The sequence below is a fragment of the Nicotiana sylvestris genome, chromosome 11 (assembly GCF_000393655.2).
Source record: "Nicotiana sylvestris chromosome 11, ASM39365v2, whole genome shotgun sequence".
Taxonomy (NCBI): Eukaryota; Viridiplantae; Streptophyta; class Magnoliopsida; order Solanales; family Solanaceae; genus Nicotiana; species Nicotiana sylvestris.
Genome location: NC_091067.1, coordinates 119826298 through 119843015, shown reverse-complemented (window position 1 = coordinate 119843015; position 16718 = coordinate 119826298). Strand labels below are relative to the sequence as shown.

General features: G+C 37.7%; 1 protein-coding gene across 1 annotated transcript; it reads right to left on the bottom strand.

The window, feature by feature from the left end:
* Positions 1–32: 32 nt before the first annotated feature.
* On the bottom strand, positions 33–13000 carry LOC104210648 (protein TPLATE). Its single transcript, XM_009759602.2, has 7 exons — positions 11577–13000; positions 10105–10701; positions 8083–8444; positions 7366–7669; positions 6081–6203; positions 1045–1491; positions 33–833 (listed from the first exon to the last, which is right to left on the bottom strand). Exons 1-7 carry the CDS (start codon positions 12702–12704, stop codon positions 309–311), a joined length of 3486 nt encoding a protein of 1161 aa, XP_009757904.1. The 5' UTR covers positions 12705–13000; the 3' UTR covers positions 33–308.
* Positions 13001–16718: the final 3718 nt, after the last annotated feature.

Below are 16718 nucleotides of genomic sequence, written 5' to 3'. Positions count from 1 at the left end.
ATATGTTTGCCAACTATTAGCACCAGTGGAAGTTTTAGACACAAATTGATAATTATTAAGTTTGCAAAACTAAAAAAGATGGTAATAGAATGTACACAATAGAGGAGAGTATAAAGGTACAAGATGGTATAAGGCGTCAGGCCTTCTTAATTTACAGCCTCAGAGTGCTTCAGAAAGATACAGAAAAAATACAGAACTGGGACAAAAGAAACAAATTAGAATTACAGAAAACAAACTTAGAACTCATCTCAACCAACTACCTAAATCAAATTATCAAAACAAAAAAATGGCAAAGAAAGTGTGCAAAATCAATTTACTTTGGCATCCCTATCTTTACAGAGCATATGCCATTCCTGAATTACAGCTGCTTGAAGTGCCCGATGCTCAACCTCTTCTGCCGTCCACTTAAATAAAGTAGTTGGCCCCTTAGTTTTACCATCTTCAACGTTAATCATGTCTTCTTTCTTTTGGTTCTCATCATCCTCGTCTTCCTCCTCTTCTTCTTCATCATCAGATTTTGGAGACTTCGGGCGAGGTCTTGCCGCCTTTAGTAATGCTATCCGTTCCATTGAAATCTTTAGCTTTTCAGCAGCAGCCACCTTTACTTCATCTTCAGGCATGTACTCAACACCACCATCAGTTAGATCATCCAACCAACCCTGAAAATCTGAAGCAATCTCCTTGGTAATGGATTCATCTGACGCTCGGATCACAAATTTGCACATCATTGTGGTCGTCTCATCGCCAAGATCCACATTTCTGCTCACTTCACTTGCACCAAAAACCATCATGCCCAAAAACCCTCCATACCAGGTTTTAGCAGCAAAACAGAGCTGCTCAATACCAAGCGGCAAATGAGATAAAGAGAAAATGGAATGCATTGAATTTGAACATAAATCCAAGCAGAAAGGAAAGGACAATCTCCATATGTAAAATACCCAATTAGAAGTGCCTGAAAAACTTAAATGTGGCTTCTAAATCCAACATAGTAAAATCTTCCCAAAGAAAATCAGAAGATGTTCCTTTAAAAACAAAGTTACTGACCTCAAATCCAGCAACTGTCCGGATGATGTGTGAGCAAACTCGGTGGAAAGGTTTGGAAGACAGAGATTTCAGGCCACTTAGGAATGGAGACTCCCCATATTGCTGAGCAGCAGTAGCCATGAAACCGCTTCCTTCATATGTATATGTACCAGTACACTCAACTATAGCAGGCAAACTAGGCCATAGACGAAAATATTCAACTGGTGAAATTTTATGTGGCAAAAGAAGCTCGGTCAGAGGAATTTTGTATGGCTGACATCTCAAAATGACGGGTTCCCCTAATTCAGGTCTCAGGCTTTTCTTTTGTCTCATAACTTGTGGATCCTCTTCAGAGTCTTCATAATCGGCGGGACCAGAACCATATAAGGGGTAGTAAAGTACTTGAACCCAAAGGTCACAACGCTCAAAATGGGAAACGCCCACAGTTACACTGCTCAGCACTGGTTCCTGGATTCATCCAAGTCCAGTCAATTTATGAAAAAGAAACTATCAATGTATAGAGTACCACCAATGAGCATTAGGGTCCAACAGTCAATTTACAAGGATAATGAAAAATGTGAACAAAAAGGTTATTCAATATCGAGCAATGAAATGAGCATAAAAGGTTTCAGGTTAATCAGAAAACCCCCTTCCCTACCCCCTTCTTTTGTCCAGTCGAAGATAGGGAACAGCCTTAAAAAAAGGCGATGTTTGGTCCGAAACCCTGGAACAACCAATCACAAGTGTTTCCCATATTTTCCATATGGGAAATAAAATTTAAATACATGAAACAATTAAATGAATATCTATCCACAAATGTCAAGCTAAACCAAAGATGTGTAACCACACAAAATATGCAAGAAACAATCTTAGGCCTCTAATTAGATAGCATCTGCAAATAAGAGTTACATTTTTCTATTTTGGAAAGTGGCGAACATGGTAATGAAAGAAATGAGATTAGAAAACTCAGAAAAACAACAAAGAGATTCACAAACCTTGACATCTCAGTGTGTCAATTTAATCAATGAAGAACTGTCACTATACCATGCTCATTTGTGGCAACCTAAAATAAAACTGTTAAATAGATATATTTCTTTTCCAACAGTTCAATTCACTTGGTACTAGAGCATGTAGATCTCTTGGGTTGTCCAAAAAAAGTTTTACGTGCTTGGTCTACGGAGAAGAGATCAGTCCACATGTGATGAGGGTGAAGATATAATTAAGTAAATAACATAGCCACCCCCTAACCGTTTAAATTGCAAAATTATATTGTACACACAATACAATATAGTAGCTGAATAGTTAGATTCCCTAGATTCACGTCCCAGCACCACTGAAAGATCTAATATTTCCATGTGGTTAACCCAAGAAAAAAGAATCAAGCCAACAAGAAAAGGTTTGTTGCACTCTAAAACAATTAAATGAAGCTATCTCCCTCCAATAGTTTAAACTTTTAGATAAGACAGCATGATTCAAGTGAATGACCTATACCCACTCTGATATCTTCTATTAATTTTAACTAAATTAGATAAATCTTTATTTTAAGCATAAAAACACTCCCTAATGTGCAGGCCTGATTATTGACTAAGCATGTAAAAACATTTTATTGGTTAGTATAAATAAGACTCAACTACACAACTTCTCTCTGTTTCTTATCACATTATACCAACTCATCTAAAAACTTAAACGATTAGAAAAAAATTAGTTGTCTTTTAACACCACTGTTGCATAGAGCAGTTATCCTACTATATCATTCGATTCACGATCTAATTTAGGCACTCAATGTTGCCAAAGTAGCACTCTTGAGAAATTAGGCGTAATGGCTTCTGGGCCACTTAAACTTGCACCGGATTTTAAAGCCGATACATGAACTTTCGATTTTCCCATTTTAGCACCCCAACTCGATAAAAATACTTATAATAAACCCCTCCCTTAGAGCGTGTATCTCAATTGCCTGACATGAAAACCACGCCAGATACTAAGACCATTTATTGTTTGACATTTGTAATATCTGGGTCCCATGCCTTTTAAAATTAATTTACCAAATTTTTAATTTTTATTCTCTTTCCTTTCTTCTTCGCCATAGCTGCTCCAAAACTTTCCCTTCCCCAACCACTATCTCCAATGGTAAAAATTCAAATATGATCAATTCATATCCTAGTATATATATATCTTAACCAAACCTCAATCTAGAAATTAGTCCAAACAAGCCATTAGATCTTCTAAAAAAATATATCAAAACCATTCCGACAAGGTTTCCATCTGAAAAAATGGCATCTTGGTGGCACTCGTCAAAATCAAAATTAACAGACCTCCTTGAGCGCACCTATTACTTCCCACCCCTGAAATTCCAGTAATTTCGTAGTCTCAACCGGCCAAAGAAGATCGCCGGAAACATTGTCACCACCATACCTGTCGTCAAACCGAGAAAATGAGATAGACCAATCAACGCTAAAATGATTAGTTTGTGGAGAAATGAAGACTGGCCAAGGGATTGTTCAAAGTTGCAATGAAGAAAAAGGAGGTAGGGGTGGGGGATCGGGAAGAAACAATGGGATAAAGAAATTGGGTTTGGGAGAGGGGGGTGTAAGGAAGAAGATAAGAAAGGGGTTACAGGGAGGGATTTAAGTTTCAAGACTTTTTTTATTTTTTATTTGTTTGTCTTTTATTTACTTTTCCTTTTTCTTATTCAGATTTAATATTTTTAAGTTCAGTAATTCGAGTGACGCTCTTTTTCTGCGTGATTAATATGCACTTTGACAACGTCAGCTGTGCTGCTGCCACATAAGCATAGTCAAAGGTCAAAGGTGTTCACTTATAAGTAATCGATTGAGTTGAAGTGTTAAAATGGGAAAATCGAAAGTTCATATATTGGTTTTAAAATCCGGTGCAAGTTTAGGTGGCCAAGAAGCCATTTCGCCGAGAAATTAACAGCAGAAGGACTAAAGCTCCAGTCAAGTCATCAATCGTTACGAATTAGACTGAAATTTTGAGTTCCCCTGGTGCACCATAACTAACTTTTGAGATCGGTCAGTCCCAGCACATTGTATATTTGTATCTGTTTCAAATACAAGGCCCAAGAGTTTTTTCAGTCAGTTACTCAAGATCTAGGAGTTCAAGAACTGTAGATCTAAATCATTATTAGTACTGATCCTTCTGCTTTCACTTTTTGTCAAGAATTCCAATGATATGATACCCAACCTCTATTCAGCACTTCCTTTAGTTTTCCTCTAACTAAGAGCCTAACATGAACAGTCCTACCTCCCACGTTCCACCTGCACTGTAGTAACCTTGCTCAGGGAATTCCAAGAGTGTCCTAGATATTTTTTTTCTTGTCATCCTTCTACGCATTATTATTCAGGTCGCTGTCACTACACTACAATGCAGCACTGTCTTCACTCCCTCCCGCATTCCACCTGCACCGTAGCAACCTTACTTGGGGGAATTCCAAGAGTGTATCCTAGTTATCTTCTTGTCATCCTTCTACATATTACTATTTAGGTCATTGTCACTAAACTGCAATGCAGCACTGTCTTCACTTCTTTACTTTCTTGGTGAAGTGTGTATGTGTGTGTATACATATATATATCTCAAGGAATCCTCCTGAGAATCCAGATGTTGAACAACCTAAAGAAAACATAAGAAGCTAACAAAATCCAAAAACCGATTTATGTCACTTACAGCACTAAGAAAAATTAGACCAGCAAAACAAGTTCACAAGATATCTTGCGCCTAGGGAAGTCATGGGAGCTGATACCCCCTCAACACCTCAGACGTCATTCTCTCCATAACATCCAAAATATGCAACCTAGGGATAGTTTGCCGTAACTCCTAGATAGTTTCTCCATCCTCCATTCATCGGAACTGATATAAGCTGCCTTTATGGTGCACGGCAAAAAGATTTTAGTACATGTTCCAACTATCCCTTGCAACAAGCAGGAAGAGGTAGCAGGCATCTTCCCTATCTGCACTCAGCATTACAAAGATAGCATATATGCAGGAAAACAAAGAGCTTTCTCTTAAATTTAACTCAAGTGAGGCAAGCCTTATGCAACATTACCCAACTAAGGCACGTGTAATTTCTGTTGAGTCTTTGGTTCTCAAGATTAACTTCCAGTTATTGGATCTAAGCGGGCATGTTAGCATGCCGTACTGTGGAAATGCCTTTGCTATCTGTGCCACCTATCAGTCTGTCCTCTTCCAGCATATCCGCAATCACCTGGTCCAACTTTCTCATTACAGCCAAGAGATTTCCTATCTTCAAGTCTGGGCAGTTTCTCCTGAAGACAATGTTCCATCTTCTACATTGAGCAATAGTAGCTTTAGGTAAGAGAAAAACAGGAATAAGACTGGAAACACCACTTTCAGTGTATAGTGTCAAATCCAGTAAGTCATGCCAGAACCTTATCTTCTCTCCGTTACCCACTTCAAAGCAGGTATTATTTTTGAAGTCTCCAATAGCTTTGTGTATGTGCTTCCAGGGTCCCAAGCCATACGGGAAGGACACCGCGCTAGTGCACCACTGATTTTGCCTCCATGTTTAGCATTTAACACCTTCCTCCAGTAGGTGTCAACATTGCTGATGTATTACCATGCCACATCATCAATAGGCTTTTATTATGCAGTTGCAGTCTTTTAGTTTTCACTTCTTTATTATGTCTTTTTCTTTTGTTTTCAACAAGTTAATCTGCGGTAAGTAATTTTCACCACTTGACACAGTAATAATGTAAATCATTCAATAGTATTTTCTAGTTATGGTATCTTGAAGTTGAAGCAGTTTTGATAAAAATGATGTTAATACCTTTACATACTATTAGCTGCTACTGCTGCCAAAGTCGGCTCAAGGAACAACCGTACCTATTTGATGGGGTTAGCGTTTGACAGTAACCATAGTCATGACACAAAAGTCAGAGGAGAAGATGCATCTAGAAGGGGGACAAATATAACGTGTTCAATGAGCAAAGTAGTTTTGCCTTTTGTCGGCAGGAGAAACACACCCATGAGGGAGGAAACTGAACTTGATAAATAAGCATGACGGTCTCAGGACAAGGTCTAACCTGTGAATTAAGGTTGCGCAGCTGGCGTACTGCTTGAGGAGATCCATCCATGAAATATAATCCACCAGAAAGTCCAACTCGTATATCCACCCGATTAAGTTCTATCTCAGTCAAATTTAGAACCTGCAAAATTATGAATGTCAGTAGATGCTGCCTCTTAGCTTTCCAAGAATTACGAATAAATAGTGATTCACCTGAGCAATAGTTCCACTCAAACAATGCAACCCATATTTCATCGAAACCGGTCGGCTCTTGGCCCATTATGATACACTATGCTCTCATTATTTAAACTCCTTTAACAATTTTGTGTTTAACCAATTTTACAACCTGATAGATCCAAAACTGATTTTATGCTAAAAGATGAAGAAATGTAACTTTAACACCACGCTTTGGCAACACATAGAAATCCGCTATTTCTGCATGGGGGCTTATGTACACAAGAGTTTTAGTTCGCATGAACACATTAAACACCATTTGCAGAACTTCTAAATAGAGAAAAGTTGACAAGTTTTTAGATGTCCTAAAAAGCTTCTACGTGTTTCAGAAATGCTACCAATAACAAGATTAAAACTAAAGGAATATGCTAGTTTTTCAGATTGGAAAAAATCTTGCAACCGTTTTTCGTCCAAACACAGGCTTGCACTCTTTAGAAAAGAAAATCAAGAGTATTTTTAATAGGATTGCTGCCACTTCTAAAAATTAATAACAGACCACTATGATTGCACAAGTAAAAGAGGATAAAATGGAGACATATTCTCATTGGCACTGTTGCAGCCAATTTTGTATAAAAACCATTAAACTAGTTAAGGAAGTGGACCTTTGGCCAAACTCAATCCCGAAAACTAGTTCAAGTGGTGAGAATTATTCAAAACCGCACGAGGAGATTACAGCCCTACATTTGACTGGTGTGCGATTTTAACATCCCCTGCATACCCAGGGCTCGACATATAGAGCACAAAGTAACATAACATGAGTGGCCCGACAATGAATAGCAGAATAGCATGGTGGATTCGACTCTGATACCACGTTAAGAAAATGGATCTTGGGCTTAACTCATAACAAAAGCTAGCTCAAACACTAAGAATTGTCCAAAACCATATGAAAAAGATAATAGCCCATACGCTTAACCAATGTGTAACTTTGGACAACAAAGCTATAATAAGAGATGTTGATGGCATGCCTTAACGGCCAGAGATGTTTTCTTCATGATTACAATTTACAAAGATGCAGAGCATAAAAGAAATGAAGATCAACTATAACAATAAAGAGAAGTAGAGATCTTGACCTTTAAGTGCAGAGTAATCCTTCCATCACTTGGATCAGTTAAATGATATGCTTCAACATAGCAAGGATCACTGCTACCAGTCAAAGTATATGCACTTGGAGGAACCTTGAGTAAAGTTGAGTCGACTCGTTTAGCCAGCAATAGTGCTAGCTCACTAGGATCAGGCCTCCAAAGCTCTAAAATAGCCTTGTGAACCAATCCTTCCAGCTTTCGGTCCTGAGCAGCAGCTGCTTCATAAAACTGAACAGTTAACTTGTGATGGCTAAATGGATAATCTCCTCTTGCTTCACCAACCGCAGCCCACCTTGGAGAAGAGAAGAAAACAGACGTATCATCCAACAATGTTTCAGAGCTTTGCTAATAAAGTTTTTCAAATAAATTATATCCTACAACCAACTAAGCCCCCTCATTTGCTTATACAGATCAAGCTAATTTAAACACAAAACCTTCCCCCTGGAGGAGCAGAGAGGATACTATCTGTGGAAGTTAATAAAATAAACTACAATAATCCTTTCAGGTTAACTCTCACATTATATCACCAAAACGGACGAGGGATTCTGAACAGCAATCTAGAGGCCAAATGGTTTTGGAGGAGTTTGAGTTTCAACTTTCAATGAAGAGTTTTCCGTTCATCTCAGGCATTTTACAGGGTAATCAGTTCTGGGCATCATGTGAGCTACATTACCATTTAAGAGGAAAGAATGACGTTCTACTCACTTGCTTTCCGAGTGGTTGGAGACATATTTGATCCGCTGCAGTATTAACCGACACTGATGTTTGTTCACTGAATCAGCTAATGCATTGCTCCTAAACTCTTCAAGTTCTTTTATTAGCAATTGCCCTGCCCGGGCATTACGTGAACCCAACCTCTGAGCACACAGAAGAACTGCTTGAACATCCTGAAGGCGATTTGTGGTGCTGGCAGACGAATCTATGTTGAAGAGAACTTTGTGTATATTTGATATAATTATATTCAGGGGATCTTCTGGATCATCAGCCAAAAGTGGATCCAAACCTTCTAGATCAATATGCTCTGAGATAGCCCAAATAAGCCGAGTACATACTCTAGGTGTGTTCACCTGCAAGATGTAAGTTTCAGACAAATTAAGAAACAGAATGTGACTTGGTTAGCAAAGTACAAAGTACAAAAGATTTGAACAGAGTCAAATCCTCAAATGGTCATTCAAGTTGCAGAAATCACTCGCTAAAGTAACTTTTGAATATTGTTGGACATCAAAGTCATTAAACTTTGCCCATATCTCCAATAAAATAAAACAAGCTGAAAAATCTAATTCTTTCACCGGAAGTTTACAGTTGATTTTCATTTTTTAACATAAGACCCATAAAACATAGGCACTGAAAGTTGGTTACGTGGAGCACATCTTTAGATACAATATTTATGTCTTCTGTTGCTAAAACTGGTGTTGGTATATATTTTATATCAACTTTTAAGGTCTGCTAGTGTTGTCTAATAAGCAATATTTTAGCAGTTATTGGAATGGAATGTCAATATTTTTTGCTATCTATGCTTGTCTTGTTTATGTTGAAGTTGCAATATATTTTGTAACTTCATTATTTTAGCAGTTATCTCTGAAACTGCTCTTCATATATAGCTTGTCTTGGCCCTCAATATATAATGTGTGTCCGCTGAATTTGGAGGGTGTTTACTAGCAAGCTTAATTTGTTTCTTCGTTTAAAAGCCAATGTAACAATAAAATTTATTGTATTTTAGATGTGCACAAATGCATAATAATTATGCAGTTCAGATGATTGTCTCTTTTTTGCTATACATGTTTCTTATTTCCAGTCAAAAGGAATCTCTTAGATACAAAATCTTCTTAATTGCACGCTTGTATAGTAAGTCCCTTAATACACGGACTTCATTTGTTTTATGAAAGACCCATTTGAAATGGGTTAAAGGGTCTTATAATTTAAAATGGGTTAATGGGTCTCATGTTAAAAAATGGGAAGCCAACTGTAAACTTTCAGTGAGAGAACTAGACTTTCCAGCTTGTATTTTTTTGTTGGAGATATGGGCAAAAGTTTGATGACTTTGTTCTCCAAAAAAATTCAAAAGTAATTTCGTGAGTTATTCCTATAACTTGGATGACCATTTGGGGAATTGACTCGATTGGAACATGACAAAGTTGAGCTTGCTGCAGAAAAAACATGAATGAATAAATAAACAAATAAATTAAAAATAAATAAATAAAACATAAAAGCAGAAGAAAAGCATCAACAATAACTTCAGGTTATATAGGTTTACTTCTCTTTCCGTCAGTTCAGTTTTATCTAGGAGGAAGGGGGATACAGTCGGAAAAGGTATAGAGTTTCTTTAATTGATGACACGTTGGTGAACAGACTCCAATGCAGCTCAATTTCATCATAGCACGGGTTTTTTTATAAAAAAATATTTAAAAAAAATTATCAATTGAAAAAGCTAAGAAAAATATTAGGCTATAATTATCCAAAACCATTCAATATCAAAGAAATTTCGTGTGTAATTTTAGAAAGACTAATATCTAAGGTAGGATCTACAAGACAAGAACATATGTAAAGACTTGCTCAGTATGTGTGAAGACAACATAATCCTTAGGCAACTTGAGTAACTTCGGCTATGTTGGGAAAATAATACGAGGCAATTAATGTTACAACGTACAATTCAGGGGCATAGAACAAGCTCAAATGATGAAATGCATCTTACACGTGGCATTAGGTAACTATTAAAGCTCTACCAACCTCACGTAGATCTCTGACAAGCTCTCTTTGCAAATTCTGCAACCGTGTTTCATTCAGAATCTGGTCCTGAGAAGCCCCGTCTTTGACTCTTTTCACACCCCCTCTTGTATCATAAATGTGACAAAGCCTGACAAGCAACTTCAGATAGCAATCAATAGCATATGTTCGACCTTCACAATCCCATTTGACACATGGTCTACAAACTTCCACTACTTCCAAAGCTGGTTCTGTCCAATTTAACGCACCATAACCAGTTCCATAGGCTAATGCTCCAATAACTCTGCTTTCCATACCTGAATTCTTTTGTTCAGGAAGTGGTAGTGATAACTGAAAGCAGCTCTCAACCAGCATTGCAACTAGTTCTTCTCTAAACAAGCTTTTACTAGTTACAGTATGGAGGTCCTCTTTTATTCTTGCATTCTCAAAAAGTGAAGCAATATCAGTTCCTGGAACAGGTTTTTGCCCCCTTCTAACACTCTCTTTTGCAAAAAGATCAACACATAGAGCAGTTCGACAGATGCATGCTAAAGCATGCATGCGATCCGACTCTGCTCTCAGGTTTCTCACCATAAGAAGCAACTTTTTAAATAAAGAAACCTGCAGGAAGTAAATTAATTAATAGGTGTTTTCCAGACAATGACTGAATGACGAATTGACAAGGCCATCATGAAAATTGGAAGTATATCACTTCTCCTTCATAGTCGAATCAGTATAATTCTTAACCAAATGCACGATTGTATCACTAAAAGATCCAACTCTGATACACCAAGGTCATAGAGGTGACGGGAAATGGAAATTGAACAATGTTTCTACAAACATGTCAAACTGGCTAGAACTCCAAGGGTGAAACTAGAGTTATAGTTCATGTTTCTCTTTTTTCTTTTGAAATCAAATTAACAAGCAAAAAAAGCCAACAATGATCTCTAAGGCATGTGCAGTGAATTCAGAAAAGACACAAGAATGAAGGTAGATTGTACTAGCCTAAGGACAAATGAAAAAAGAAAGAAGCAAAGCAAACGAAGAGATTTCTACACACAGGATTGAAATGAAACCATTTGTGTGTAGTCAATTCATATTGATATATAGAATTCTCGAGAAGGAAACTTCAAATGAAGAGCATAATCTATTTGAAGAGTAATATACACCGGCTAGATTGCTGAACAACTCGCAGCAAACATTAGCATAATGCAGAACTGAGGCATGGAGAAGTGATTATAGTAGCTTGCATCAGGAAACCCAGTTATCCCTTTCAACGGTTAATGTTATACTTATTTATTTTGATAAATAATTAATGTAATTCTTGAATGTGACAAGATTTCAATAACAGCTACCGAACAGTGAAATGATGTACTCAGAATCTACTATCAGTTTCAGAGATTATCATCATACAGGGTCAGTAGTCAATAAGCCAAATCCACAATTCCGATTTGTCTTCAAAAGAGGATAAACAAGAAGGCAACAGATACACCAACCTGCATGCTGAGATCAAGAAGATGCAAATTGGTGACAACAGCTCTTACAATACTCTCCCTTGCAGAAGAAAACTCTTGCCTATCCCAAAGAGTGAGAATAGCAATGATGGAAGTGGATGCCCACTCGGGTTTCCCTCCAGGAACATCAGCCAAGTATAACATGTTAATTCCCACCTCAAATATCAAGGATGGATCCAAAGACGATGCCAAAAAAGGTGCCAAATGTGAAACAACATCAGATACACCCACAAACCTTTCCGCACTCACAGTCTCTAACGAACTAGCATTCCCACTCTTGGAAGACCTCGATAGCTTCTTGATCACCTCTATCGAACCCGAAGCTACTGCCTTCACAGCATACACAAGCGGACAAACAGTAGCTCGAAAGTTCTCTATTGGGAGAACCAACGACCGTGCCATTAATGCATTCCTCCTCCTCCAAACAAATTCAACCATAGAAGAAACCCAATTAGACCTAATAGCAACAGAATTTTCACTATCCACAAGCTTATCACCAGCCAAACGACTCATCCTTTTCGACTCAAACTCCTGAAACAATCTCCCTACAGACTCAAACGCTACTTTTGAAACAGCATCAGATTTATCAAGCATGTTTTGCCCTATCCTAATCCACCAATTAGAAACCCTATCCAACAAATTCATATTGTTCTCACACAATGTAACCAGATCATCACGTGCAAGGATACAACCAAGTGTTTCAGTAATAGCAAAACGGAGATTATCACTCGTAGAATCAAAACAGCTAGAGATCTGTTTATTACAGTCAGAAATAAGCTTACCAAGACGGTAAGAAGGAATAGCAGCAAGTATAGACACCGCAGCAGCAGTAACGTCGGGATCGGGGAAGTCGAGATCGTTGCGAATTCCGGTACAGACTGTTTCCCATAGGTCAGCAGTGAGACGAGTGGAGCGAATTAGGTCAAATGCGAGTTTTTTCGAAATGGCGGAAGCTGGTGATGCGACAATCTCTTCAACGGCGGATTTGGCAAGGACGGAGATGTCTCTGCCGGCGGCGGATTGTTGGAGAGCTTGGAGAAGTGCTCCTGATTGACGGAGCGCGTCATTTGAACGGAGATCGGCTTGGATCTGAGCAAATAGTATGTCCATTTGCAGCAATTGTTAATTTAATGTTCAAGTGAGCGAAGAGCAGATTTGTATATTTGCTCTGAAGCAAATTACCCAGTAGGTTGCTTCGGAGCTCAAATGGAGGAAGGCTACTCACGTCTGAGTTTCCATTGGTTAGTTTCTGCGTTTTGCAAATGATTTGAATCTTCAGCTTTTTTGCCTTTCTGTCTGGTCATCAAGGAGGGAGGTTTACCGGCGAGCGGGGGGACCGTTTTAACGGACGTTTATCTAAGGGCTATTTCGCAAAATTGATTTTGACCATGATGTTTTTTTGCTACACAAAAGTTTAACGGGCGAGTGTACATATAGCCGATTTTTGGTACCCTTGGGGTCGTTTGGCAGGGTCTATATTGGTACCCTTGGGGTCGTTTGGCAGGGTCTATAAAAATAGTGCGGAATAAGGTGTAATAGTAATGCATTAGTTATACAGATATTATATAATAATTAATAATGCTTATATTATTTTTTCTAACACCTCATGCCAAGCGACTCCTTAATTAAGTTATAGCCGAAATTTATAAATACTATCTTTTAAGTTTAATCACTTTAAAATCAACTTGTTATACAATGTCGGACATGTATATCTAAAGTTAAGCTGGGCAGTCCTAAACTTCGTATGCCTTAATACATGGTTTATCCCTAACCTATAGCCAAATCCCTTCCTCTCTGTATGATGTCGTGATGACATCTAGTCTTAGGGACTAGGTAAGCCTAGCACTTAGTGAATTAAATGATAGAAATTAATCAACATAACTATTAAGCAGAAACTAGATATTTCTAAATGAAGCCAACATTTCCAATATGATATAATATCCCAAAATCGGTAGCACAAATCATAAGCTCTACTGAGTTTGCTTGGAAATCCCTAAATACAACTGTTCCGGAAGAGAGATAAACAGTACAAGATGAAATTTCAAAAGGTGACTCCGAGGCTTGCGAACGCAACGACGAGTTTACCTTGAGCCTCCACAGCAATGCCCGGCCAGCTAGCTAATAATTAACAACATCCGAGGTACCTGAATTTGCACAAAAATGTGCAGAAGCGTAGCATGAGTACACCACAGTGGTACCTAGTAAATATCAAGGCTAACCTCGGTGGAGTAGTGACGAGGGACAGCCAAAACACCTACTGGACTAAACAACCTGAACAAGTATAAAATGTAGAACTAATAGGGAACAATATCATTTAAAGCTAGGCACGATGACAATAATAATACAATACTTGTAATAGGAACTAAAAGTAACAGTTAGCAACGAGACACAACAGGTAATAACAATATAGAGTAAGCTGAACACAATTTAAATCCGGTGAAACCAAATAAAGAAAAACAAATAACAACTCAATAAGAACAACCGCTTTCACACCAGATTTATCCAAGAATTTTCACGATGTACCAAACATCAAAATCACAAATCACGAGTCCCAATTCGTGAACCTTAATCACTTGGCATCTTGTGCCCATATTGCAATATTATAACTGCACGGACGACTCACGTGCCAAGAGGGTGACAATATCTAATATTTGCGCGGACCACTCACGTGCCAACAATAAGAATGACTCATGGCTGCACGGACAACTCACGTGCCAATAGAAAAACTCTCACATAGAAGGCAAGTAGACATGAGTACATATAAATGGTCAATAACATCATGATTCATCCTCTTAAACCTATATGGGTGATTAATTATGTGTATACTTGTGCAAGTGTTCTATCATAGTTCAAGTCAACAAGTAAGAGTAGAGACAATCAATGACACATAAGAACGATCACCATAAAATGTACAAGGTAAAACTCACACAAGGTAGGCACGCCACTACACAAATATCAACAACAACAATGCTCTCATGACATCACAAGTCATCATAAACTATTCCTCGACATAGCCCACCTTATCTCGCCACGTGTACAATAGTAAAGTAAGTGCCCGTATTATCTTGTCGCACGTGCATAATAATGTTTCCACCTTGTCTCGCCACATGCACAATAGTAAAGTAAATGTCCGCCTTGTCTCGTCACATGTGCATAATAATATTTTCACCTTGTCTCTCCATATGCGCAAACCGACATATATAGCCCGCCTTGTCACACCGCATCTGCAAAATCAACAATAACAATAGCATGACAGAAACATCGTGCAATCACTCGAATAATCCTCCCAACAATATCACATGTGCCAAAAACATAACAAAACAATATAATAATGTGCACCATATGTGCTCATATGCGACAATATTTCTTAAACATAATTTCAATACCACAACCACATATAGCCCTCGGCTCAATAACACTGAGTACAACAACAACAATAATAACCCAAGAGTACGGTTATTAAATCAACACAAGAATTTCAAAATCACAATAAAACGTAAGAACGAGCTCATAATGCAAGATGCGACGGGTAATAATGTTTTCAACAAGAATGTCTCAACAAGAGGAGAGATAATATGTAATAATGATTCCACAAAAGTACAACAAGACAATAAGAGAGATAGCATGAATAAATGACTGATAAATAATAAAAAGTGCATGTTTTGAGTGTGTTTGTGTGTTAAATCTTATGTGAGTTGCGGGAGTTCACACCACTTTTAAAGTGAAAATATGTTAATTACGTGTTTCTTATGTGTATGAACAAACTTATGCGTAAAAGGATCAAATAAGAGAAAAATTGATTAAAAAAAAGGGCTGAAAAGAAAAGTCCGAGGTAGCAAAGTGATGTTCACTTCGCCAGATCGGGACCCGAGTAGAAGAAACCAGAAAAGTCCCGGTCAGCGAAGCGTGGTTCACTGGTTAGATTAGAACACCAACAATCAATCGAACTAGATTTTGAGGATGTCAATGTTGTAGAAGAGATACTAGAGCTAACCAAGGACACTGAGGATACATATTTAGTTGGCTCTAGTGTCATGGGTGTTGAGGATGTTGATAGTCCCAATATTCATGTAGTTGAGCACATTGGTCCACACTCCACGTATTTTTTCACATTATGTTTGGATGATGATATGAAAATAGAGTCATCCGATCTAATTGAGGAGTCAAGGAATGAGGAACAAGGTGTCTATATTTTGGAATTCTTCTTGCCAGAAAGTCATGATTACATACCTCACACAAATGTTAAGAAGTGCAGAATACTACATTATTTTCTTGGGACAGTTAGATTTGTTCCACCACCCTTTGAGCATAGTAGAAAACTTGAAGCAAAACTTAGGGTACAATTCATAAGCTCGAGATGGAGGCAAAAAGTGATTCGCGTCGTGCCGCAACGTTAAATCAAGTGCTTGTTGGGAGACAACCCAACTTTACTATTTTCTATTATTATTATTATTATTATTATTATTATTATTATTATTATTATTTATTATTGTATTATTAGTGTAGTGTTTTTTGATTTCTCTAGGAGAATGGGAAGCAACCCTATTGGAAGAAAGCAAAAACAAGTGAGATGGTTAGAACTAAGTGTGGGGTACCCGCACAAAGAACCAAGTCTGGGAGAAGTCTGAGTACTCCATGAGCTGCTAATGCTTCGGCCTTTGGCCCACTAAGAAGTTTATTTTACCCTCTTGTTTTATGGGTGTGCATTGAGGACAATGACCAATTTTAAGTGTGGGGTAAAGTGATTGTTTGAGTATTCCTATGCTATTTTAGTTGTGTTATTGTATGTGTGTTGAAAAAAAAATAATTAGGTAAAAATAATCCCTCTTGGTTTTTCTTATGGCCATGGTTCTTTTTCAAGAGATGACTCTTTGAACCAGATAGTAATTGTTTTTAGGTAGAATAAATTTTGGACTTTTTCCGATGATGGACTTCGTAGAGAGTTTTCTTGAGGTTTAAATCCAAAGAAAAATATAAAAAGCTTTTTTTGAACCGATAAAGGAATAGGGAGAACATATGTATCTATGCATTTTGACATATTTTATATCGGGGCTTAGTCTGGAGCATTTGAACTAAGTAATTTCTTCATGATTTTTAATTTGTAATTACATGCCTTGAAAATAT

Bases quoted from the DNA above. Each gene is read 5' to 3' on its own strand.
- LOC104210648 (XM_009759602.2), bottom strand. From the start codon at position 12,704: ATGGACATACTATTTGCTCAGATCCAAGCCGATCTCCGTTCAAATGAC. The intron at 7,670-8,082 runs GTGAGTAGAACG...CTCTTCTCCAAG, and splicing joins TCCAACCACTCGGAAAGCAA to GTGGGCTGCGGTTGGTGAAG. The intron at 834-1,044 runs GTCAGTAACTTT...GGTATTGAGCAG, and splicing joins GGACAGTTGCTGGATTTGAG to CTCTGTTTTGCTGCTAAAAC.